Source organism: Dysidea avara, chromosome 3 (assembly GCF_963678975.1).
Source record: "Dysidea avara chromosome 3, odDysAvar1.4, whole genome shotgun sequence".
Taxonomy (NCBI): Eukaryota; Metazoa; Porifera; class Demospongiae; order Dictyoceratida; family Dysideidae; genus Dysidea; species Dysidea avara.
The window spans coordinates 4,800,343-4,826,404 of record NC_089274.1 but is presented as its reverse complement, the minus strand read 5'-3'; the positions used below and the strand labels follow the sequence as shown (position 1 = coordinate 4,826,404).

The window sequence follows — 26,062 nt, the reverse complement described above, 5'->3', positions numbered from 1 at the left end:
GTGACTATAGGTATGCCTTGTGCTTACATTTGCAGCCGTAGCTTCTATTTGCATTAATCTACAATGTTGGAATGTGGCTTAAAAATGTTCATAATGGATTAACAAATCAACCAGCTGTAGTTTATTTTAGTATACGGTCACTGTACAAATTGATTTCCTTGCTCTTCCCACTGTGTAGTGCTATAATTCCAAAACTACTCTCCACGATAGGCTGAAACTTTGGTGATCCATTTCTTGGACAATGTATAGATAATGCTGAGAAAGTAAACAAAAAATTGGAATTGTACAAACACGTGTATTTACTCTTGAGCTGTAGCAATTAAGCTGTGGGTACATTTTTAGAAAATTCTGCAATTAATTTTTTTTCTGTTTTCCAGTTTATGCCAGACAATCGAAAAACTGCTAATGAAGTAATAGAGTCATTAAAAACAGTATATCCAAGTTAAACAAGAAACTTTCTTACTCACTTATGTATACTTTAAGAATGAACATAATAAGTAAAACTATTACCAAATGGAATTTGTATTGTGAAGAAGTACTTTTGTATTGTTTTTTTATGTAAATTTCAAGTTTGTAACTTACATATATGTGTGTAAACTTTTGCTGCAATGCAACTGCTGAAGTTTGTAATGCTATAATATTTAGATACTAGTTTATGTACATGCATGTACTTATTTTACATGAAGACTATACATACTGTATGTATTATTTTAAGTTTTGTACATAACCCGTTAATAGTGATTTGTATTTATAGAAATATTTATAAGGAATAGAATACAACTGGCATTATAGCCAAACAAATATTTAAATTTGATCGTAAAGATAGTATACTTCTATTTCGTGACCATGTCAGATCATACTTGTGTGGTTAGAAACAATGCAAGTTCAGGTACAGTGTCATGGCAGTGCTAGCTCTATAAAGGGAAATATATACAACAAGTAAATAACTATTAACTACACTCTGTTTTTACATTGTACAAAAAGATTATTTAGATACCTTATCACCTATCGTAAATTAGTTAATGAATTTACTTATCGAAATCTTGTGTAAACCAACCACAGTCATACTGGAAGGTGCCAACCTAAGTGATACATTTCTTGCTTAACAACCAGACTACTCTTTTCTCCAACTTTTCAAACACACCTTAAGTAGCTAAAGTCTGAGTAGCTAAGGTCTTTGAGCAGGCTGTAGGACCGGGTGTCCTACGGACCTTCAACACTTGTGCTGTAAAGCATTAATAAATGAATAAAATAAAATACTACTTGATTTTATATGAAACAGTCCTATGATGTAATACCATTATCGAGATAAACTGTGACCAGATCTGCAAAAACGGGTCTTATAGCCTTTCCAAATTTCCAAGATAACTCATCATGTGTTTAACCTGTTGTCTCAAAATTACATCCAGGAATAGTGCTATGTTAAGAGTGTAAAGTGACCAAACTTCATTGCCAACTACATGCAATTGGAAAGGCTATAAGACCCCTTTTCGCAGATCCGGTCACTTATCAGTCCTATGATGTCACACCATTATTGAAATAATATCAATTATCAAGATAAAATGGTTGTTACTTATTGAGATATAGGTTTGCCATTATCGCATGGCCGTATACAAAACATAGGGTAAATTGTTCCATTCTGGGATACAAGTAATTTTGATTAGTGTTATTTGTAAATTTAATTTGGAGATGACTCTAGAAAATGTTGCAGGAATTGATCGGGAAATAAATTGAGTAGTGTGTAGTGTTTTTTTAATATTTCCTGGTGTATACTACTCATTCCATGTACATATCATTGTACACTCATAATATAATGTAAGTTTGTATTATAGTGTTCTATGCAAACAATTAAGAAGTTCTTGCTGCTACACATTACTATACACTCAACAGTTACTTGTAATATAAGGGGGAAAGTTCTGCAAATTTTCAACAAAAAAGTAAGGCAGCAGCAAGATTGTAGTCACCAATAGTCGTCAGTATTTTCTGCGACCCATACTGTATTACATCATATTGCACTGTTCCACATTTGCTCTTCCATACTTCAGACTATAGGTAGTTATTTGATACAGAAATGGAAATCCAAAAATCACGATCCTTTTATCACAGATAGTGGTCATGTCCATGAAATTCAGTCCGATTATGTCTACTTGCTTTATGGGTAATATTCTCTAATAAACTGATTTAAATCATCACACACTTGTGAAGCTTTCGGCCTGGCACTTGGACGAAACTATGCACATATATACATTATCAGTTTGCATTGAATATGTGTGCATGGGTCTTACACAAAGGCCATCCTGAACAAGCTTCCAAATCTTCTTCATAGCTCGCTGCTGGCGGTCATCTGACTGAAACATACCTGGCATTTCAGCGAGACACACTTGGGGCATTGTACAAGCCTGTAAAGAATTGATTTAGTTTAATGATATTGTCATTAGTGTATTTTTTATCGTTCATACCACGTGTACTGAAGTCATGATGTTTGCCATGGGTGAAGTCTTCTTTTCTTCATGCTTTTTGACAGGTAAGTTGCACTCTGAATTTGTGTTATGGCGAAATCCAGTTTGAAAGTAGCACTGATCAACCATGTTGCTTTTAACAGTCATAAAAATCTGTAAAAAACAAAATTAAGATCCACTCTAACAATCACAAGTGTGTAAAATAGTATGTAAGGAATAAAATTAATGTTCTATTAGCTACATTTACTATGTTATAATAGGTACATCTCACAATAACGATATTAATATTGAAGGTACAAGCACTTTTACATCCATGTACCTACAGCATACCAAACTAACATGATATTTGTGGTGAAGTTTTTATACATGCATGCATATATGAATGTGTATTAAGTGAACATATCACACCATTAATAGTACCTGCAAAGCTTTATTGAGTAGTACATTATGTTGGTGATTTCCTTGTTTAAAAATTTCTTCCAGTATCTATAATTATTATAATATGCACATTAATAACAGATAAAAATGATTTCAGGAACTTCCAAATTCTTCAGTGTTAATTGTGTTTGTTTTGTGCTCTAATGTTCATTCTTACATACAGTAAATATTATTATATACTAAAGTATAATATTTCAACATACTGAATATTTTATTAAAGAGTATCATACAGTACAGTAGTACTGTATAATAGAGATCATGGCTTTTCACAAGAAAATATTGACCAGAAATCAGCCTTACAATAGTTTCAAGGCACCTTGGCAGTATTGGTTATGTAGAGTCAAGTGTCTCCAGAACGGCCAAAACGCTTCAGATATGTTGCTACAGAATTTAAATATATCCAATAGAATTTTCTGCTGACTGACTAACGTCTTCAGACAAGTGTAACTCAATAACGGCTAAGGCTATGGGCTTGATATTTTCACTGTTCGACATCGCTTCAACCTGCAGGTGCCTTTTGGCATACCGCAGTATGTACAGAGGACTTAGCTTTATCCTCCTTTGTGTCCCATTTCCTTTTGCTGACAGCCAAAGGTGTCAATTTGCAGTAGATCAATGACTTCCCTGTGTTTTTAAATAGGAATCTCAGTGGTGACTGGATTGATTGCAGTGGCGCTTCTTCTACTGTACTTTGTTAGTAATGCTATGTAACAGGCTGAACATAGCTGAAAGCAATAGCATAATGACCACTTACATTCAAGTCAGTAATTGATAGTTGGGACACGCAAATTGTCCATATTTTCTGTGCATGGTGACTGGACTGATTGCAGAGACCTTCTCCTATTTTTCTTCATTTGTAATGCTGTGTAAATAGGTGTAATGGCCATTTTCGAGTTAGTAATTATTGATAGTTGGGGTGCATGTTAAGACGAAACACTGATTAACTCATCCGGACACCATTCTTTCTAATATGCACGGGTTCACCAGTCATAATAATGTTACAAAAAAGTAAACAAACAAGTATAAGGAAAAATTATGAATTTTAAGTTCGATTAGGGATCATAGAAAAAAGTGGGGAAACAAGGGAGTTCACCCACACTTGCACATATAAACTGAATTAGGGATTACATATCCACTAGTATATCTGCAGGTGTAGGTGACCTCCCTTGTTTCCCTACTTTTTTCTATGAGTCAACAAGTGGCAATAGTGCTGCAATACAACCTTTTTTGTACTTGTTTTTTTCACTGCAGAATAACAACCGTTCTTGGATGTGGCCCACAATAGAGTGATGTTTTATAAAAATGCACTGCCAAAAACCAGACTAACAGATCACTGAATCCTTATAATTTCAATACAAGTAACTAAACAACTAAAATATGTAGGTCCTGTGGAAGTGATTTTTTAAGTTGCTGTTTGTGAAGACATTTTATGTAGTTTCTTTTGAGTAAAACATGCTCCTTGAAGGCTTGTATCTCTGTCACTGGGAAAAAATGCTTCTACAGGAATGACAGCTGGAGAGTGTTGTTAGGGCTGGCTAACCTGTGTTACTACAGCCACTCGTAGTCCATTGTTCCACCTGCAGCTGTCTCACACTACAGTGTAGCTATGCACAAACAATTAATATAAAGGGCTTTATGTTCACTTTAAACTTTTCAGACTGCTAGATTGGTTCTATGGCCTTCTCAAAAACTACTGATAGGCATTCAAAATAATTATATAAGTAAAGTAAAGGAAAGGTGTTAGATGATGCACTAACAATTGACACTAACTCTTAAAATGACCTTGATTTTTTTTCATTGTAAAATAATTTTCGTATGCAAAATCTGTACGAAAATTTCTTGCACAAAATTTTTATACAAGATCGAACTACTCTAATAGAGCAGCCATTTACGAAAATATTTTTACACAAAAATAAAGCAAATTACGTTATTAATCCTTAAGATGCCAAAGCTTATATTATCTTAGCAAACATTGGTGTGATGAATTATCTTAATTGGTGAATAGCCATAAGTAGTCCTAAGCCTAATATGCTCAAAAATTTACCAATTATTCCTTCCAGCATTTCCTAACCTAGTAGTGTAGGTTAGAAACCTAGTATGAGGATCTTTGTGAATTTTAAAAACTGAGCAAAGCGAGGTTTTTAAAATCCACGGAGATCCAAGGGCATGGTCTCTAACCAACTTAGAAATGTAAGCATTTTATATGGGAATATAGGTGGAGTCATTGTGGAACTGGGTTATATGTCGTTCTAAAATTGTCATACACTGTTAAAATAATTGCGGAAGACTGAATGTGCTTTTGTCGAAGTGCTGAAAAATCAAAGCTTGCACCGCTTCCTTTCACAAGTTAGACTTGATCTGACACAGCTGGGAAACAGCAGTAATCAATAAGGTCTACCCAGATCAGCGGTAGCCAGTGTTCACAGCAGTGTAACGAACACATGTGTCAAAGAAGCAGCATGTGTGGAAACAAATTGTCACAAGTTGCACCTTCAGTGGTGCCACAGTAGTACGAAAAACAGGCACAGTTTCGAATACGGACCCCACTCACATTACACATAGCATAACATTTCTACAAGGAAGCTTAAGCTTACCCATTTAGGTCTTTAGTAAATTAAAGTCCATCCATTGTTTAATAGAAGACAAAAGAAATAGATGGGCACCAAACAGAATTTTCCGTGATATTTCTGGACTTCTCCATTCATTGTAACGAATGTGCGTACAACATTAGATTGTACCTCCCATAACCGAATTTTTTTTTTAGGTTTTAGTTATTATGCCTATAAAATGAATAGAGTGGTTATCCACATGTTGGTCTGGGTGACTGGTCGTCCACTGCAGGCTATCAGCCTGAATATGCTTGGAGGGAACATTGCATCAAAAGTCAGATTTGTGGTGTTTGAGGTCTTTCTGCTAGCAGGTTTCTAACCATTTTTAAGAACCTACTAGCAGGTCTCTTAGTGGATTTTAAAGACCTCATTTTCCTCCAAATCAAAGCATATTATGCATGTCATTTTCTAATTATTATTTTATTCTCATATTTAACCTATAATTCCAATAAAGTTCATTTTCAGCTTTTTACCTAAAGATGTATCTGTAGCTCTTTTAATTTACTACTCTTTAAAGCTATTGGCACAAAAAGCATTACATCTCTAACATCAGTTCTAGCTAATGAGAATGAGAAGAAGTTATTTATACTCATTGCAGTTGTATAGCCCATCTCTGTTATGACCAAGTTTTAGTGTTTAGCTATATTCAAGCTTCACAATGACAGGTTATGGGCAATTCCATCCTTTTACTTAGCAGAAGATTGTTTTAATTATAATTATGACAAAACAATGACTGCTCTATTAGAGTATTTGAACATTCTATTAAAGCTTTCAGCCTTCATTTCTACAAATGTAGCATCAACAAGATCTCATTCTTACTCAACATATCCTTTTAGCTAATTCAGAAAGTTACACCTATTCCACCGAACATTCCCGTCAATGTCTAAATGTTGTATTATTATGCTTGTAAACATCCTATAATTCTGGAATTATTCTCACAAAATTGGAGACCTATAATTCTTAAAGACACATATTTAGGTGCAGGCCTACCCACAAGTATCCTTGTGCCACCATTACAGAGCTCTAAGCCAAAAAGAGACTCCAGGCATTGAACAGCTTGCAATCATACCACTTTTCTATACACTGGTGTGCTAACACTGATTGTAAAGATTTGATGAAACGCAGCATGCAGCACACGATTCTGGAACAATTTGGTGATATAGTAATTGTTACACCTTTTATCAAGCAGAAGCTACCACATGAAATGTTAGGCAACAAGTCAGTGAACCAGTAAGCATGCAGGCATATAAGATAATGAATCTTGCGATGATTGGCTAGTTGCTACATCCATCATACACATGATAGAAAATTTGCACCTTGCATTGTTGCCTTAAACAATCCAATACAGGTAAGTATGATTTTTTAAATGGTTTGATCACCAGTTGGAATGATTTCCAATACTGAACTATTTCTACTATTAAACTATACATCATGATCACTTACTTCAATTCCTTCTTGGCAGAGCTCATGATTTTGGTGGACCCCATTGCTGACATCACCACAAAATTCATTTATCTGCACAACAATGAATAGTGTTCTAGTTTTCTTTTTTACATTTTACTTTTTATAGCTAGCCCTAACCTTGTCTAGTGCATAATCATTTTGGTCAACTCTCCCAAGAAGTCCATGCATGATAGTAACTGATGTACTCCACATATCAGCTTTTGGAGTAACCACTAAATTACCTTTTGCATCCACGAAATGCAGCTATAAGTAAAATAGATCCTATTTATACACTGCAGCATGTACATAAAATGAGCAAGTGATAAGTTACTACTATAACTGTGACAGTATAAATGATCATCATGTCTACCTCTGGTGCTTTCATTCCAACAGTTCCAGCTGGTTCATAAGGCAGCAAGTTTGCCCAAACAGCACTTTCCACATTAGTTGTTGCTTCTTTGATGAAATCAAAGTCTGCTAGCATGATATTAAACTTTACTGGCCAACAACTGCACAGAAAGATCGATCGACACCTGCAATACTGCCGCACTAAGAGGTTTGAACCTGCAATATTGATGACAGTAAATTAAAAACATATGGGACCTGCTGAGCAAAAACCAGCTGTTTTCGCACAATCTGTTTTCGCACAATCTGTTTGCTTAAAATGTATTGAAATACACTGGGTAAAAATACACATGCTACATATATAATGTATGCACACTTTAATCACTTTGGTATGCACTGAAACGAAGCTCAAATCAATACAAATTATACACTACTGAATTCCACCGTCCATAGAGAGTAAGAAACTCTTTGTTGCTTGTTCGTACAGCAAAGTATACATGAGTTATGGGAACTTATTTATGATGCAGTAGAAAAATTTACCATCATCATTTCTTTGTTAAAATGGCCTTCTTTGTCAGCACGGGGAGTACAGGGAAAGCACTATACCTTGATATATTTGCCAGTTCATGGTGAACAGAATGAGCCAAGCTGTCTCCATAGCTTATTTCAGTCATAAGTTATGGTTGATTATTTAAGCACCTGTAATTTATTTGCTATATTGTTACTGTATAAATCAAGTTTATCACTGTTCCAACTGTCTTGCGCTATAATTCCAAGACCATATATTCATCATAAAAGTCTGAAACTTTGGCTGTATACCCTTTGTTACTATAGATGATAACAAATGGAATTCAATGAATGTGCAAAAATAGCCAGTTTTTGCTCAACCGGTCAAATATTGCAGTCCTTACGTTTTATGTCTCCATGAATTAAGCCTAGTTTTTCAAAGTATGCTAATCCTTCATTGATGTGCAATGCCACTACAAGGTAGTTTCGAAGAATTATATCTTTATGACCAGGATAATGTTTCAAATATTCCAAAATACTCCGTTGACCAGTTTTGAACTGCTCATTCAGTCCTCCTGTAAGAAGTACACACAAAACCATAATACTCTATCCACATTGTTATATGCAAGTATATCATTGGGAAACATACAAACATGCTACAATACTGCAATGCGATAATTAATACACACACACATTAGTAGTATTAGACTCTGTACATTTAGTGAGTTGATTGGCCACGCAAAGTTAATTAATTGCTTCTGGTCCTACCAATTCCCCGAAATTAACTATACCAAGAGTACATAATATATATATTATGAACTCTTGACTATACTTGTTTTTTTTGTTTTGTTTTTTCCCCCAATTTTTGGATGCAGTACACTACAGTAATGAAGACATAGCAGTAACATGGGAAAAACAAAGTTAATGTAGTTAGTGCATCATATCTTTATAAGAAAAAGTGCAAGACATGAAAACCTTTCAAATAATTGCATGGTGATTGCACAATTCATTCAGCAAAACAATGACTAGGAAGGGAACCAGAAACACATATATAATATATATATATATATATATATATATATATATATATATATATATATATATATATATATAAAGAACTTTGTGTGGGAGTATCAAAGCAAAAAAGGGTTCTACATTCGCCATAAAAGCCCAAGTGTTCTATATTGGGCAGTTATAGAACACTATAATATACCCATTGGCTGCATTTGTATTGGTTTGGGTGATCGATCACCCTGTGCAGACTGTCAGCTTGATACGTATTACATATTAGCTGTAACATGGGGCATTCGAGCTTTGCCTGATATGTATTCCCTTGGGCCTGCGGCCATTGGGCAGTCAGGCAAACATATCAGGCTATTAAAGCCTTCATGCCCATGTTACAACTATTACCTGTGACCCTTGTTTGCTTGCTTTTTATTTCTATGATCCCTACTCAAATATAAAATTTTCCCTATACTGGTATGTTTACTTTTATATAACAATGACTGGTGAACCAACGCATAATGCCCAGCTATCAATTACTGAAAAGTATTGTTGCCATTTCGCTTCGTTTTCAGCTTTGCTCCACCCATCATTATACAGCATTACAAATGAAGAACAGTGCAAGAAGCACTTGATCCAGTCACTTCAGAAATTGTGATAAAACACACTCCCTGACTATCAACTACTGGAAAGCGAATGTCTATTCACTCTTTTTCAGCTGCTATTCAGTGTTACAAAGAACAGTACAAGAAGCACCTCTGCAATCAACCCACTCACCTTGGAAGTTACTGACAATTCTTGTAGCACTTATAGACACCACCATGTGTTACAACAAATCAACACCTTTCAGGCAGTGGAGAAAGAAATGGGACACAAGGAAGACAAAGGTAAGTCTATGATGAATGTACTGTAGCTGCTGTGGTTGGCAAAAAAGGCAGAAGCGACATCAAACAATGAAGAAATCAAGCCCATAGTGTTAAGCATACGTGTAGTCTATAGCTAAATATGCTTAGTTGAAGGCATCAGTTAGTCAGTTACTAGAAAGTTCAGTTAAATATTTTCTTAGGATGTGTTTGGGGGTTGCTGTGAAGGCATTTTGGGACTTGGTTTTGCTTAACCAATGCTGCCTAGCTATTTTAAAGATATATAGCAAGGCTGTTTTTTGGGTGATATTGAAGGGCAAGAAAGTCCAAACTTCCATGATCCCTACTAAACAGTACTACCATACTGTATAATAGGTGGATTCTAAAGGCAAGTATAGCAGGAGTGGTGAGAGTTTTTTGTCTTCCTAACCAACCCCTCCATTGGATTTTAGACATGATTTACACCACAACAAGTTTACTTTAAATTTTTGCACATGACTGCTAAACCGGTTCTATCCCAGCATACTAATTTCACATGCTTTTAAACCAGCACACTTGAATGTCTATGATGATGCCCTCAGATTCAATCACAAGGAGTGTAATCTTTCTCAGTAGATAACCAGTAGACTCTTTGAATGCAAGTGTGCTTCATGCAACAAGTCATACATAAGAAAAAATAGCCTATGAGGTTTATCCTTGATGCCCCTCTTTATCCCACTGAAGTCTCCATTGTTGCCCAAAAATGTTTCTTAGATCTGCTTATGCTTGATTACATTTTCGTGCAGTTATAAACAGAAGTGTTCTTTTGCAATGGATAATATTGAGCACACAAGTGTACAAATACACATGTACAAAAGCTCACGTCTATTGATTGAAGGCATTACATACAAGAAAGGCACTCTTCCTTCAGCATTTGGCTGACCTGAAAATAGAATCTTCTATAAAGAATATCATTTTCAGAATTATAACAAAATTAATATACATATCATATACACATATAAATTATAAATTTGCTGACCTATCACAACTTCTTTAATTTTTATCACATTTTTGTGATTAAAGCTTCGTAATATTTTGAGCTGTCTTGCATTCATTTTCATTTGAGTAGGCATCTTCTATAAAATATGTACAACACATGGTAAGCTATATAATGCAATATTAGAATCAAGTACACAAAGGTGTATAGGAAAAAGATATTAAAATACCTTTTCATACAGTTAACTGTTTTGTAATATAATCTATTTAAAAGTGACCTCTTGTACACCATGCACATCAATAGAAAGAAATGGAACAGATGTATATATTAGGCAGCAAAACTTGTACCCAACTACTAATTCCTGGCAAACATAGTAGCTGTTTTGCTTAGCTTTGGGTTATGCTTTGCCTGTTAAATATATGTGAACCAGTCTGGGAGCACTGGTCTTATCGCCTATTTAAAGGTATCGAGAAATGCTGGTTTTAAGTATTTAGTGTGTTGTTACTCGCCAATGTTTGAAGCTATATGTACCAATTTTTCACATGTTTTACAACAATTCCTTACCTTCCTGAGAATCCACTGTGCAAGTAGCCAACAGCTAAGTTACTGCCATTTTAGATAGTTTATAAAATGACAGGTGAGCTTTAATAGGGCATTACGGCGGGGGTCTGGACGGAGGGCAAGAGGCTGTTTTAAAAAATTGAAAAGGAAGGCATAGGGATAAATTAGGCCAAGTTATGGGTCAATCAGGTCTCAAAACAGGCTTAAATGAAAGGAAAACAGCACAGGTCTTTATTCAACACCACGGAGCTATACAGCCTCATACAGCCATACCCAGGCTGACCAGAGCTCCATTAAGGCCCCACACTGCACGTATGGATTGCCACTGGGCATGGGAAAAGCAGCCAGCAAAAGCAGACCATTCAAGTCTAGCTGATTTTGATTGTTAGCTTATTCATGTAGTTTTCCCACATTACATGTTCCTATTATACATCAAGCCCAAGAAGCCGGCGCACCACACTGTGAGTATATTAACAGGAAGAAAGTAAATGCGATTTTCACACCTTTGTATCTCGGTGATCCCTTATCCGATTGGAACCAAATTTGCTACAAAGTTGTCCGCAAGCTAGGGGAGACTACATTCCAAATTTGAAGGAAATCGCTCCAGCCATTTCCGAGATACAAGCTGCCAAATGTTCGATTTTTTCTTCATTTTTTTTCTTCTTTGTCTTTTCATACACTTGCAAAAATTGCTATAAAATGCAAACACGTACTCCGATCACCTTGAAATTTGGCACACAGAAAGGGAGTCCAAAGGCGAATCCTAGTATCAAATGTGGTAGAAATCTGATGAATGGTTCAGGATTTATGACCGACTATTCGTGTAAAACAAGATCGATTTGTTGTCATGCCTACAGGTTAAACCGCTTCATGGAATGAATTGAAAATTGCTATGTAGATGGAGTAACCATCGTAGGAGTGCCTTTTGATGGTTTGAAAGGAATCGAGATAAAGACCATGGAGATATGACACAAAACCCAACCTGTGTCATAATTACGCGATCGATTTTTATGAATAAAAAAGTATTAGTTTTCACGCCTACTAGACAAACCACTTAGAGCAATGAGCTGACAATCGGTGTATAGCTGGAATAATCTTCATAGAAAGTCCTTGCAGTAGTACAGAAGAATCGAATTACAAACCACTGAGTTATGATTCGAAAGCTAGGCATGCGTACATTATGCCGGAATAATTTTTGGAATAATAGGTGGTAAAAAGAATCAGGAATAATCCCGGAATAATAGGGTGATCTTTCAGAATAATTAATTAGAATTCACACATTTTTCATGTAGTATCGCAGAAAATTCGTAAAGGAACATGCACAACCATTGCTGGCACAAAACCGGGCAAAAAGACCGAGATACTCTAATAGAGCAGTCACTTACCCTAATAAAACACTCAAATAAGTTTAGCTGTGACTACTCTATTAGAGTATCTCGATGTTTGGTATAGTTTTTATGCTTGCAAGTGGTTAAATTTTCAGTTGCAGAAGAATATCCATTTGACTTTTACAATTCCAGGAATTACTCCAGGAATATTTGGGAATAATTTTGGGAATAATAGGTGAATAAAAAAGAATTGCCAGAAAGAATAATAGGTAATTTTAAAAGCATAATGTACTCAAGCCTATCAAAAGCCAACTACGTGTAGCAAATGCGAGATCGAGATACTCTAATAGAGCAGTCACCCTAATAGAGCATTCAGCTAATTTATTTACTCCATTATAAAATTCTATTACATTGCAAGTTATTCTGTAGGGAATTCAGCTGCAAATAGTTAATCTTATAGACAGTTCAGCAAGAAGCAAGTCACCCTATAGAGAGTTCAGCTACAAATATATCGCTGTAGTGATTCAGAAGAATCTGAACATTACAAGTCACACTGAAGAGAATTCAGCTATAAACAAGTCATACACCCTGTAGAGAGTTCGGCTACACTCTCTAGAAAATTCAGCTACAAACAAGTCACTGTGAAGAGAGTTCAGCTACAAAGAAACTACCCTGTAGAGAATTCATCTATACAAACAAGTTACCCTATAGAGATCAGCTGCAAACAAGTAACCCTGTAGAGATTCCAGCTACAGACAAGTCACTTTATAGTTCATACAATGTTCAGCTACAAGTAAGTCACTCTGCAGAGAATTCAGCTACATACAAGTCACCCTGTAGAGAATTTTGCTACAAAACAACTCACCATGTAGAGAGTTCAACAACCAAAAAACCACCCTGTAAAGAGTTCAGCTATACAAACAAGTTATTCTGTAGAGAGATCAGCTAGAAACAAGAGAGAGCTCAGCTAGAAGAAGTCACCCTATAGAGAGTTCAGCTACAAAGAAACCATCTTGTAGAGAGTTCAACTACAAACAAGTTACCCTACAGTAAGATCAGTTTGAAACAAGAGATTTCAGCTACAAACAAATCACCCTGTAGAGAGTTCAGCTAGATAAAAGTCACCCTACAGAGAGATCAGGTCACCCTATAGAGAGATCAGCTAGAAGAAGTCACCTTGTAGAGAGTTCAGCTACAAAAAAACCCACTCTGTAGAGAGTTCAGCTAGAAACAAGTTACCCTATAGAGAGATCAGCTACAAACAAATCACCCTGTAGAGAGTTCAGCTGCAAACAAATCACCCTGTAGAGAGTTCAGCTACAAACAAATCAACCTGTAGAGAGTTCAGCTACATTTCAAGTCCCTTAGTAGAGAGATCAGCTGCGAACAAGTTTCCAGTAGGGAATCATAGACATATAATAAATATATGAATATAATTTGTATAATTACTGATAAAATCAAAAACAGTTGAAGTATTAAAAATCTGCTTTGTCTTTTTATTCTGTAAAGAAAAAGGATAAGTTTAAAAAGCCCCAAAGCCGGCCATAGTTGGGGTATACAAATACAAAAGAAGTGATATCTAATCAAAAACAGCCAAGCTGTAAAAAAAGGTACAGCCCCTAAAAAGGCCGTGGTGAAAAAAGATGTGAAATCCAAGGTGGCAGCCAAGAAATGGCTGTGATGGTAGGTTAATGGCAAAAATTTTAATAACGACAATTCAGGTGAATTTGGTGCGAAACACAAATTCACATGAATTGTTGTTATTAGAATTTTTACCATTAACCTACCATCACAGCCATTTCTTGGCATTTCACATCTTTTTTCACCACAGCCTTTTTAGGGGCCGCACATTTTTTTACAGCTTGGCTATTCTTGATTAAATATATATGACTGATAATAATACGTGCATGAAGTGTGCCTGCAATCAGTCTGCTTATAATACTTCAACTACTTGGGGTGTGATAAAAACTTATGGACAACTTATGCATTATTCTAGTATGACTCCTCAATCTATCAAGCAAAAATCGCTTCAAAAATTTCACATAACTCCATTGTTCTTTATCTGATGTGTATGACATTTGGACTGTTTAATGTGCTCCATTATGCTTTTATATACTGCCTTCCTAATTTGAAGTAAATTTACTAAAGCACACATGCATTAAAACAATTTTCTATGCGGTGCAAAAAGAAGATGAAAAACTGAAGATACTTGAACTTTGAAGACACACATCTCAGTGATGGCTGGGACAATTTAGCTCCAATTTGAAACAGAATGTGTTCCACACCGAGGGACTGACTTTCCACAGCAAAAATAGTTATTTTCTGTTCTTAGTTCTACAAATTTGTCTGAATATAATGCACCCACACTGGCTGTACTTGGCCACACGACACACTATTGTGTGTCTTGATATATGGACATGAGGGCAGAAGTTTCCATCATGAGTATAGATAGGTCTGAGTTAAATATGCTCAAAATTTTGCCCAGAATACTTTAAGGGTTTCCCAAAAGTTTCACCCATTATGCTCTTTCAGTGTTCCTATTATGCTTGTATTTTGCTCCTACGTTAGCAACATTTGTTATTACAATTATCTTGGAACATTTTAATCAATGAATGCTCAATTAGAGTAGATCAATATTAAGTGACTGTTCTATTAAAGAGTATAAGGAGCTGCTCTATTGCAGTTTGTAAGTGTAGATAAATGTATGCATTTATACACTACCCATGAAGGGTTTAAAAGAAATGTAGCAAAAGGAGTAATTTTAATATCTAGGAAAGGACATTTGAAAATGTCACTTATTGGTGCACCAAGAAGTTAGAATGTACAACCTTGCAGCCTGCTATGTTTATGTTAAGTATTTAAGGAAAGTTAAAATAAGGATCACAGAAAAAAAGTTTGGAAACAAGGGAGGTCACCTTCACCTGCAGATATACTAGTGAACATTCAGTCTGCTGCTACCCATGACTGAATTAAGGATTAAATGTTCACAGTATACTTGCAGGTGCAAGTGACCTCCCTTGTTTCCTAACTTTGTTTTTTCTGTGATCCGTGATCCCTAATCAAACTTAAAATTCCTTAATATATACTTTTTTGTTTATTTTTTTGTAACATTGTTATGACTGGTGAACCCATGCATACAAGATCAAAAGAAAGGGTGGCATCAGAGTTAATGTTTTTGTCTGAACGTGCACCTCAGCTATCACTTACTGACTCGAAAGTGAAGTGGCCATTACACTTCACTTTCAAGTATGTTCAGTCCGTTACACAGCACTACAGACAAACAGACAATCCGTGCACCCCAACTGTCAATTACTGACAGGAAAGTGAATTGGCCATTACACTTTGCTTTCACCAATTACACAGCATTACAAAAGAAGAACAGTATTAGAAGCATCAATCCAGTCACACGGAAAATACAAATGATTCCCGTTTACAAACTACCATGAATCGACACCTTGGGCTGTCAGCAAATAGAAGTGGGACACAAAGGAGGACAAAGGTAAGGTGTGTGCATTGTATGTACTGTAGTATGCCAAAAGGTATGTCTCGGGATGAAACGACATCCAACAGTGAAAAACTCAAGCCCATAGCCTTAGCCATTATTGAGATATGCTTGTCTGAAGGCATCAGGCAGGCAGTTAAAGTCAGTTTCATTGAATGATTCTTGTAAAAATTTTGTAGCTATCTATTTTGGAAGCAATTAGGGTCATACTGAAGGCACTTTTGTGCTTGGTTATACCTAACCAATACTGCCAAGGCACCAGGATGGTATGGTTTTTGTGTGATACTTTTGGCCAGAAAAACCAAAACCTCCTTGATCCCTAATATACAATACTACCGTATTGCATGATATAAGTTATAGCTTGCTATGATAATGGTGATAATTGTGTTATAATTTGAATATTCAAATACTATGATTGATACGTACTTGTAAAAGTTCTTCTTTTAAGGCCAATTTACCACCTCTTTGTAGGATTACTTGATAAACTCTTGCAAATCCACCACATCCAAGCATATTATCTCTTTTGAAATTGTTATATTCTTTTTGTACTATTGCAACTCTCTTAGGATTATCCTGTAAATTAAATAAGTAATAGAGTAAAAAGTCAATATTTCTGTATACTTACTGAGCATAATACTAGCCCTGGTGGTGCAGTGTATTTGCAGAACTTGTACTGTTGTTTGTGGATACAAATTTCCCTACAAGTGTGCAGAATAGATAATTGAGATAAAAGCATTGATTAACCTGACAAAGTAGTATGACCAACTTATACATAAAATTTGCATACCAGAGTTTTGGGCAATGATCCAATGGACATTTTCGATCCTCCAAGTGTTGTTTCACATACTTCCAATATTGGTTGCACTTTGCACAGAGATGCTGATCATGAGGACAAGAACATTCTTTCACATTAATTAAATAATTTTTGAATGAAACAGCAAAATTTATGTCGGATTCCACTTCACAATCCTATTGATAAATAAATAGTCTTAGTAATACATACATACAGTACTTGAAATATCAATAGACATTTCATATTTGTAGGCAATAATAATAGTTTGCATATGGATGTTTTAATGTAAACACACCAGAAATAGAAACATTATTATAACATTTTATGTTCATTTATATATAAGCTGAAAATTATTGACTTGTATCAATTTTTACCTCTCGTCCATTGAAACCACAAGTTGACCCTTTTGGGTGTAAAACATGATAGACAGTGTGCAACAATGTCACCTATATAAACAAACAAAAAGCACTTGTATATGTAGGTAGATGCATAAATACGTGAGCGTTTACCTCAGATAACTTTTCTGTATTAATGAATGAATCACATTCTAATGAACTTGTCACGGTTTGATCTGTCAATGAAACTAATGAAGTGATGTATTCTGACTATTTTGAAAGCATAAAATATTTACACTGTACACAACAATTCACTATAGTATGTAACATGATTGTATTAATTATATGAATTGCAAGTTATAATGTTTCAATAGTTCAAGTGGCTAACAAAATCCAAAAGAATATCAAGGTCCTACTGCAGGAAGCGCATTTGTATTTTGGTATTTTTGGAGGGACTGTGTTTAAGTTTAATGTATAAGTGATGCAAGTTGACACCTTAAGTAATATATTTTATGGGGTATAGATATAACATTTCACAAAGAAAAATTATTTTATAAGGTCACATCCACATGCATGGCTAAAGTACGTAAGTCAACCCTCACACCGTAATGTTCACCATATTACAGAATCAACTATTAATGCCTGTATATAGCATCACTTTGTAAACGCTCTGTGGATCTTTTTCATGTTTTAATAATCACAGCAATAGCTTAAGTCAATTATGCTCTATTATGCTTTTTAGCAGTGTTCAAAAATCCAGCCTATTGTGCTCAAAATTGTGCTCAAAATTGTGCTCTTAAAATCAAGATTATGCTCTAGAGTTGGCTGTTTTATTAGAGTATATCAGCCTTTGCTGTATTAGAGTAAGTGACTGTTCTATTAGAGTGTCTCAATCTTATTTCCGCAAAGTGTACCAAGAAACAATAAAAAGTAAAAACATTACACACTTTCTTGATAAGAAATGCAGTATGAAAGTGTAGTGTGTTCATGTTGTTGGCATGCATTGCACATTTAGTTTAAAATATTGAAAATCATCCTATTATGCTGGCATAATGCTTGATGCTTTTGCTAGCCTCTTATGCTCAAAATTACACTGGAATAATTGGCACAGTTATCCTTTATCAGTTATCCTTAAGTACTATAAATGGATTCTCCAAGCTCTACTGTGAGTCTAGTTATTTGTCAGAGTCAGATCCAGGGGGGATTCTGACCAGAAACTGGTCAAGTATGCTAAATTTTGATTTTGCATTGATTTTCAAAGGTTTAGATTGAAATATTCTAATATAGCAGTCAACTACCCTACCTGTACCAAAACAGTGAAAATAGTCTAACGAGAGTTTAAGACATGAAATTATCCTGGGGGCATGCCTTGGCCAAGACCCCCAGAATGGATGTCCATTTGTTGTATCCTTCAAACTTTACATAGCTCTTTACTCTTTAGCCTACTCCTGATACTGTGCCAGCAGAAGCAAGCATAAGCATCCTATACCAATCAATTACTAATTATGTGTAAAGTGCCAGCTTTAAATATAAATTGCTAACAGATTCAATTTCAGAATACATAGTTTTCAAAAATTTCCTGGGAGAACATGCCCCAGACCCCCTTGTGCATGCAACAGAAAATGTGCAAACATTCTTGGAGCTGCCCTTGTCCTTGTGTTGATGGTTGAGAACAAACATTGTAATTTGAAGCAAAAAAAGAAACAATATAGGAAAGGGTTTGTATGCTTACTGACATTTGACGAAATAAAATTTGATGAAAGTAACCAATTCGTCAAATTTTTCTTCCGTCAAAATTCCCTATCATACTGTACTGTAGTTTATCTATATAATTATGGTATGTGGACTGCATGTGGCTTAGTGGATAAAGGAATGACTAGAAACCATGGTTTAATCCTAGTAAATGCATGCAAACCTTTGTGCAAACTTTCTTCTCTGAATTGTAACCTATTCATGTACTGTACATCAAATAGACTGCACGATATCTTACAACATAGCTGTACCTTTAGTGAATCCCACTGAAAACCTTTCCTCATTTTGCATAAATGTTAGCGAAGTACTTGACATACAATTTGACTTATAGTTGTAGTTTGACGTTGACATCGATGTGACTTGTGCAGACTGTGGCCATTGTGGTAAGCTGCTTGGTGTCTCTTCTATAGGTTTAGTCCAAGCAGTACTGGAGTACTCAGAAGATATATTTGGTAATGATGAATTTTCATCACAAGTGGGCCTAAAAAATTAAAGATAAAATGTTAATACTTTGTATTTGTACACATAATATCATACATACAATATGATATACATTGTACTGTATAGTAGGGATCATGAAGTACTTCAGTAGTTCTATATTAAAATGTTTACCACAACAGTGCTAGAAATAATGTCCAGCAATCAGCGGCTTTCTGGTGATAACTTGTGGAATTTTCAAATTGGAATTATAAAATATCCAGACAAGAGATTACGCTAAACTTTTGGTTGACAGTGTACACTATCTGTATGAACATCATAAGTAGTAACTGAATTTATAAATGTGGCATATTTATCGTATAGTAAAAAATTTTGGCAGTTAAAAAGTGTGATAAAACCCCTCTGTTGAAAAAATTGGTGGAAAAAAACTTTGGTGATTGAAATAATATTTGCCAAAGTTTTTACTGTACGGTACATAAAGATAATGACAAGGTGTCAACTCAACTGAGTTAAGTAGTGTACGTAGTAAGTGTATAGTAGCTAGCATTGATAGTGTTTCTCTACTCAGATGCAAGATTTGCTGTAGTGCAAATTCAAAGATAGATAATGAAACTTTGGCATACATTGAAGGCTCCTCTAATACAAAAACATCAGTTTCGGAGAGTGTGCAAATAGTAAAATGTATAAGCGTGCCATGCAGTTACAAAGGAAATCACAGGGTACAGCAACGATTCAATTGCTTAGCCATTTACAGGCTGTATGATGGATGAAGTAACACTTGAAAGGACTAAAAATTTGAGATTGCATATTGCTAAAGAAGGTTTAGCATTTACATAAAGGCACTTTGTGACCTGACATGTGTGGATGGTTGGACCTGCTTATAGAAATGACCATGCATGTAGTAATTACGTACATTGCTCTTGAAGACAAGATTACCTAGTTTAAGCACTCTCTAGAAGCTGATTTTACAGTTTTCAATATTTGTACTTCCATCAGTTGCCCTAGAGTCCAAATAGATTGCTAAAAAGAGCTTTTTTTCTACATTAGCAACATCACTGTTTGAATCAACTTATACAAATAGTAAATAAGTTCTTTTGTGCAACAGCAAGGTTTGTATAATTTCTTAGAGATTACTATGACCTACATGCTTATCGAAAGTTGGAAAGTGGTTAGTTATGGTACAAATGTTAATTTAGGTTAAAAGCATGGCTTACAAGCATAGGCAGATTGGAGGAGGGGCAAGGAGTTTTAGGATAAAGTAGTTTGTATCCTTTTGCATAATTGTGGTTGGTATAGCTTGATGAATGAAGGATACAGTCAGTGTTGGGACAGTTACTTTTACAAGCAACTAGTTACATATTACTTGCAACAGAACTATTTAGTTACAGTTACATATTACCCAAAAAATAAAGTAACTATAATAATATTACATATTATATTACTTTGTGTCCACAGCCTTAAGCTGTCACGTGTGAAACTACCACCTTATAACGCGACATGATTGTGCTGTTGGGAAATGTGCAAATCTTGTAAGAAGCTGGTGAATAAGCTTCATTCAGTAGGCTTCATTACTTCATTGTGGCTAGGCGTTACTCAGTGGATTATTAACGAGATTAGTAACTTCATTACTTGTAGTAATAATACTACATAATATTAGACTCGTTACAGTAACTATATTACTTAGGTAACACGTTACATTTGTAAGTAAAGTAACTTGAGTTATATTACCTGTTTTTATAGCGTATTTCATTATGTTACTTTGTTACCACAAAAGTAATAATTATTACGTAACACGTTATCCCCAACACTGGATACAGTATATCCATTCTATGACTCTAGTTGGATATCTTCAGAGAAATGGTTTTAATTAGACCTCCTATAGCTAGCTATGTTTGAATATCTGATTTGATAGCATTTTTGATAATTATTATTACACTTTGAAAAACATAGACTGTTGGATTGTAAAGTGTCTAAAACAAAATAGGCAGTATTAAAAATTGTCATAGTTCATTCACAAAATTGTATGTTCTGTTTGAGCTGTGAGTAGTGAAGTCTAGGCATGTACCAATTATGTTGGCATAATTTTGGAACATATTAGGCTAGCAAAAGCATCAAGCATTATGCCAGCACAATAGGACAATTTTCAAAATTTTAAAGTAAATTCGTAATGTACACACACAAAAATGCAACACACTACACATTATTGTTTACTGCATCATTTCTTGGCTGATGGAAATAAGTTTGATATACCACCGTAAAGCAGAAAATTTTGGCGAATTTGGCAAGTATGCATGGAATCACCAAATTTTACTCACCATTTTACTAAACAGTGAAAGTGTAGTATACACCGTTCTTCATCAGTGAGTGAATATTGTTATAGCAGTGAGTGGTTAGTCTTCCACAAGTATTCCATTAAATACAGTATGGTTTTAGACTATAGGTAATAGCTCGGGCAGATGGACAATTCAGCTGCCCATACACATGCCTTACCACGCATATTCCAGTCTTAATTATTGACTTAACGAGCTCAGTAGTGCATGTTGTTAAACCAGGTGTGTGCCTGGTTTACTGAAATTGTTTTTATAAAAGTGTGTATTTGTGTGTGTGTGGTGTGTGTGCATGTGTGTGCGTACGTGCGTGCCTAACTATCTACCTATCTGTTTGTCCGTACGCATCCACGTGAGCAAAATCATTAAATGGTGAAAACAGCTTTTATGTAAGAAATAAAAGCAAAATGAAAAGCATGGTGGACATTTTTGCTTCCGTTTGAACACTTGCGTATTGAGTGAACCATGCACGTGACAAGTGTTCAAATGGAAGCAAAAGTTACAGCAGATTTCATTTCTGTTTAAAAATCGCGTAATGCATGTGCTGCATTTATATAAATTTTTTTTAACCCGGGCTTGATGGACTGCCCTTGCCTACCACCCCCAGCACAAAGAAAGGCACGTGCTGGACGATTGTAAAAGACAATTTCGCTGCATTAATACACACAGTTGTACTAAATACAATCCTTCACGGAGTTGCCTTTACAGACTGGAAATCTTAGTCCTCGACGTCAACAACTTACTCCGTCAAACAAAACACCTTCAGTCTTGTGTGCACATACGCGCATGCATCACGAAACTTTTAAACGGAAATGTAATCTGCTGATTGCACCATACTGGGGATTTCAGCTCCGTTTGAAAACAGGCGTTTTGCGTGATGATGTAATCGCATTGTTTTGAACCGGTTGACGTCATCACGCAAACAGTATAATTTTCAAACGGAACTGAAATTCCAGGTAGATAATATACAGCGGTTTGCGTGAACCTTGCAAAAATTATTCCAATTAGACGCATGCACGTATTTATACAGAGTGAATTGTAGACTCCGTGCCACACTGGAATGACACTCAGCTGTGAGAAGTGATTTCTGTCCTTACGGTGGCGATAAAGCAATGACGCACACAAGAAGCCATAGCAAATGCATATGACGTAACATATCATATACTACGCAATTTGTGGTAAATCAGGCAGGGCTAATTCGGTGCTACGCCATAATATAAACTTACCAAGTGTAGAAACAGTCAGGAATAACAGGTGAGTTGTTAGCAAAAACAACAAGCAGCTGCTGTTACACAGTTCAGGTGGAATGTAACTCACTTTTACAACAAATTAACAACCTTGCGGAGAATGTGAAAACAAGCGCCATTAATAATTATTATTGTTTCGAATCATCATAGAGCCTGTTACAAACATTATCTTTTCTTTGTAGACTCGGGTTGAACAGCCACGAAACTTTGTATGAATGGTAAGCAATAGTGTCTGAATAATTCTAAGTATCGGTATATCATATATCCATTGCATGGCTTCTTCGCTTGATGTGAACGGAGGAACAAGGCTCTCATCTGCTTGTAAACGTCATATAATAATAATATTATTTCGACTTGTAAATCGCTTCCACTTATTGATATGTAGAATGATTCTTGTAATACTGTGCTTTCATCATGTGAAGTATTGGAGCTAAAACTTTAGGTTATTGCGAGATAACGCGTCTTCTCTGGTCCACTAAGTACCACCAATTTCTTGGTTTGAGAGCAGTTCTACGTTTTATACTCTCTACGAATGATAGATTCCTGTATGCATAGTTTATTTATATGCAAAATCAAGTACTAACTTTCAATATGTCTTAAATTGAGACACAGCAGATTGTTGTCAAGAATGCGCATTATTGCTTTAGCGCCACCTTAACAACTGCCATCAGGCACTACTAAAACACTTGCGGCTACTTTTGACATTCAAAACTGATAAATTCGCTAGCGCATATGCGTCATTCTACTGGAACATTTTTTTGCAGGGTTCACGCAAACCGCTGTACTGCTGATTGCACAAATCTTTAAAAATTGCGTGACACATGCGTATGTGCGCACCCAAATTTAAAAGAATTTTGTTTCACGGAACAGGTTGCTGATGTCGGGGACTAAGATTCCCAACCTAAGCAATGTGTTCCGTGAAACAAAACTGTTTAATTCTTGTGTGCGCATACACGCATGCATCACGCAATTTTTAAAGATGCATGCAATCAGCAGTACTGTATTTTTCCAATATACGAGGTGCCATACACTAACAATGCGCACGCATGAGAGTTACGAAATTTGTAAGTTACAGTGATAGAGAGTTAAATAATGTACTGTTAATACTTGTGTTAGTCTTCTACTGTTCATTAATCAGTACTAAACTGAATAAAACGACGTGCAAAACCGAATCAGCACTGCCTTATTCGTCAGATGCGCGCGCATTGTTAGTGCATGGCGCTTTGTACACATCAAGATCTTGGAAAAATACAGTACTGCGGTTTTCCAAGTTCTTGCAATGCAAAGCGTCATGCGCTATACAAGCATGTACGTGCGCAGTTGTTCAACAGTGGATTTTCAGTGACAACTACTGACTGACAGGACTTCAAGCATGCCTACGCATACAACTCGACAGCCACAGATTATTACAGGTGTATTTAAAGAACTGCGCATACTGACACAAAATTAGCGCATGACGCTTTGCATTGCAAGGACTTGGAAAACCGCAGTACTGCTGATTGCACGAATTTTTAAAAATTGCGTGACGCATGCGTGCATGTATGCGCACACAAGAATTAAAGTGTTTTGTTTCACGGAAGGGTTGCTTACATTGGGAATCTTAGTCCCCGACATCAGCAACCTGTTTCGTGAAACAAAATGTTTTTAAATCTTGTGTGCGCACACACGTATGCGTCACGCAATTTTTAAAGATTCGTGCAACTAGCAGTATTAGCTACGCGCTCTGTACATATAAATGCTAATGCGAAGAAATCGTACTAGACCAGTGCTATTGAAAAGTTACTAGGTAAAAGTACATAACATACTTGTTCCATGGCTGGTTATTCCGCTTAGGGAAGGCTTTTGCAACACAACGCTAGATACTTTTGCCCTCACTTTCTCCGTAAAATATCGTGAATTGTGAAGCCGTAGCAACTTTTTCCGGACCACGCCTTAGCGTGTACATGCATGGTCTATATGGACCCGCTCCTGCATGGTAACTTTTCCATCTTAGAGCTGGACTCAACCAGTCGGAAAATTTTCTAGAACCGCCCCTGCTATAAAGAGCACTGCAAAAATCTATTACTAACCTTTCTATAGCCATCTGCTGCTGGTACTGGTTGGAAGCGTACTTCAGCCCATTGCTCAGTTGTGACATAATAAAACAGAGCCAATTTCCTGAACTACCATATACATTACGGTGAAAAATATCGGTTTTAGTTTTTATGTTCAGCTCTATTACTGCTGGTATATGAAATTCTGGAATAGCAACACTCGGAATTTTGTACTCTTTTGGTTCAGATTTTGGCAAACAATGAGTCACACTTGTAATCAACTTTTTGCCACACAGCTTTATTTTGGCTGTAGAATAATCAGTCTTCAAAGTGTCTGGATCCATTCAAACTACGTATTAATATTTCATCATGGGCTATGCAACTGAGCGATACGAGATTTAGCTACACCTAGCTAAAAACAATTCTGGTTTGTTTACTACTTGCTGAATGCGCGAATGCCTTCACTAAATACGGTAAGTCACGCGCCATGGTGGTTACGGGTGTGTCCGAGGAGTGTATGTTTACTTATGTCACAGCCCACAAGGGGGATTCATGTATTGTTCCAAGATCTTGCGGTATACGAAGCGCCATGCGCTAACAATGCGCGCGCATCATTCTGGCAAAGTGAGCCATTCAGATTGCCGATCAGTCGGTTTCAGACATCGTTATAATGCTGTTCGGTATGATTAATGAACAGTAGAAGACTACCACAAGTTCTTGACGGCACAGTATTTGTACTGTATGACCACGCGGTTTAATTCCAAATTTCGTGACTCGAATGCGTACGCATTAGGCCCTATTTGGTGATTATTAGTTCGAAGTGTATATTTAGCCGGTACCGGTTTGCAAACACTAACGGCTATTGTGCCGGCACTAGTAGGTTGCCCCGAGCATTCAACTTTAGGGCACGCGTCTAGTAGGTTGCCCCGAGCATTCAACTTTAGGGGATGCGAAAAGTAGTTCCTTAGCATTAGGGGTAGGCTAGGGTTCAGCTTTGGTTTCTTCTTCACTCTTGTTATATATAGAAGTCACTTCAGTCGGATGTTTATAACGTAGAAACTAAATAATATGACTAGCTGCAGCACCGGTGGTATAATCGTTACA

General features: G+C 36.0%; 2 protein-coding genes across 8 annotated transcripts in view; one reads left to right on the top strand and one right to left on the bottom strand.

Annotated features, from left to right (window-relative positions):
- The window catches only part of LOC136249013 (uncharacterized), a 31,310-nt gene extending 30,523 nt beyond the window's left edge, over nucleotides 1-787 (top strand). Inside the window, exon 17 of the mRNA XM_066040893.1 lies at nucleotides 378-787. Coding sequence (XP_065896965.1) covers nucleotides 378-446 — 69 coding nt within the window. The 3' untranslated portion in view covers nucleotides 447-787. The remainder of the gene's footprint in view (nucleotides 1-377) is intronic.
- On the bottom strand, nucleotides 742-25,395 carry LOC136249014 (uncharacterized). 7 transcript variants are annotated; one of them, XR_010697982.1, is made up of 19 exons: nucleotides 24,995-25,395; nucleotides 19,165-19,394; nucleotides 17,336-17,409; nucleotides 17,201-17,272; nucleotides 16,821-17,002; nucleotides 16,659-16,731; nucleotides 16,460-16,606; nucleotides 10,685-10,781; nucleotides 10,529-10,588; nucleotides 8,206-8,376; nucleotides 7,320-7,513; nucleotides 7,088-7,213; nucleotides 6,950-7,021; nucleotides 2,880-2,945; nucleotides 2,460-2,612; nucleotides 2,286-2,399; nucleotides 1,145-2,230; nucleotides 1,033-1,082; nucleotides 742-914 (listed from the first exon to the last, which is right to left on the bottom strand). XR_010697982.1 is itself a non-coding variant. In XM_066040894.1 (17 exons), exons 1-17 carry the CDS (start codon nucleotides 25,300-25,302, stop codon nucleotides 2,153-2,155), a joined length of 2,217 nt encoding a protein of 738 aa, XP_065896966.1. In that variant the 5' UTR covers nucleotides 25,303-25,395; the 3' UTR covers nucleotides 742-2,152. The 7 variants fall into 7 exon arrangements, 3 of the variants coding, with proteins under 3 accessions (XP_065896966.1, XP_065896967.1, XP_065896968.1); XR_010697979.1 differs by having other exon boundaries at nucleotides 998-2,230; XR_010697981.1 differs by having other exon boundaries at nucleotides 1,033-2,230.
- Between the last annotated feature and the right edge of the window lie 667 nt (nucleotides 25,396-26,062).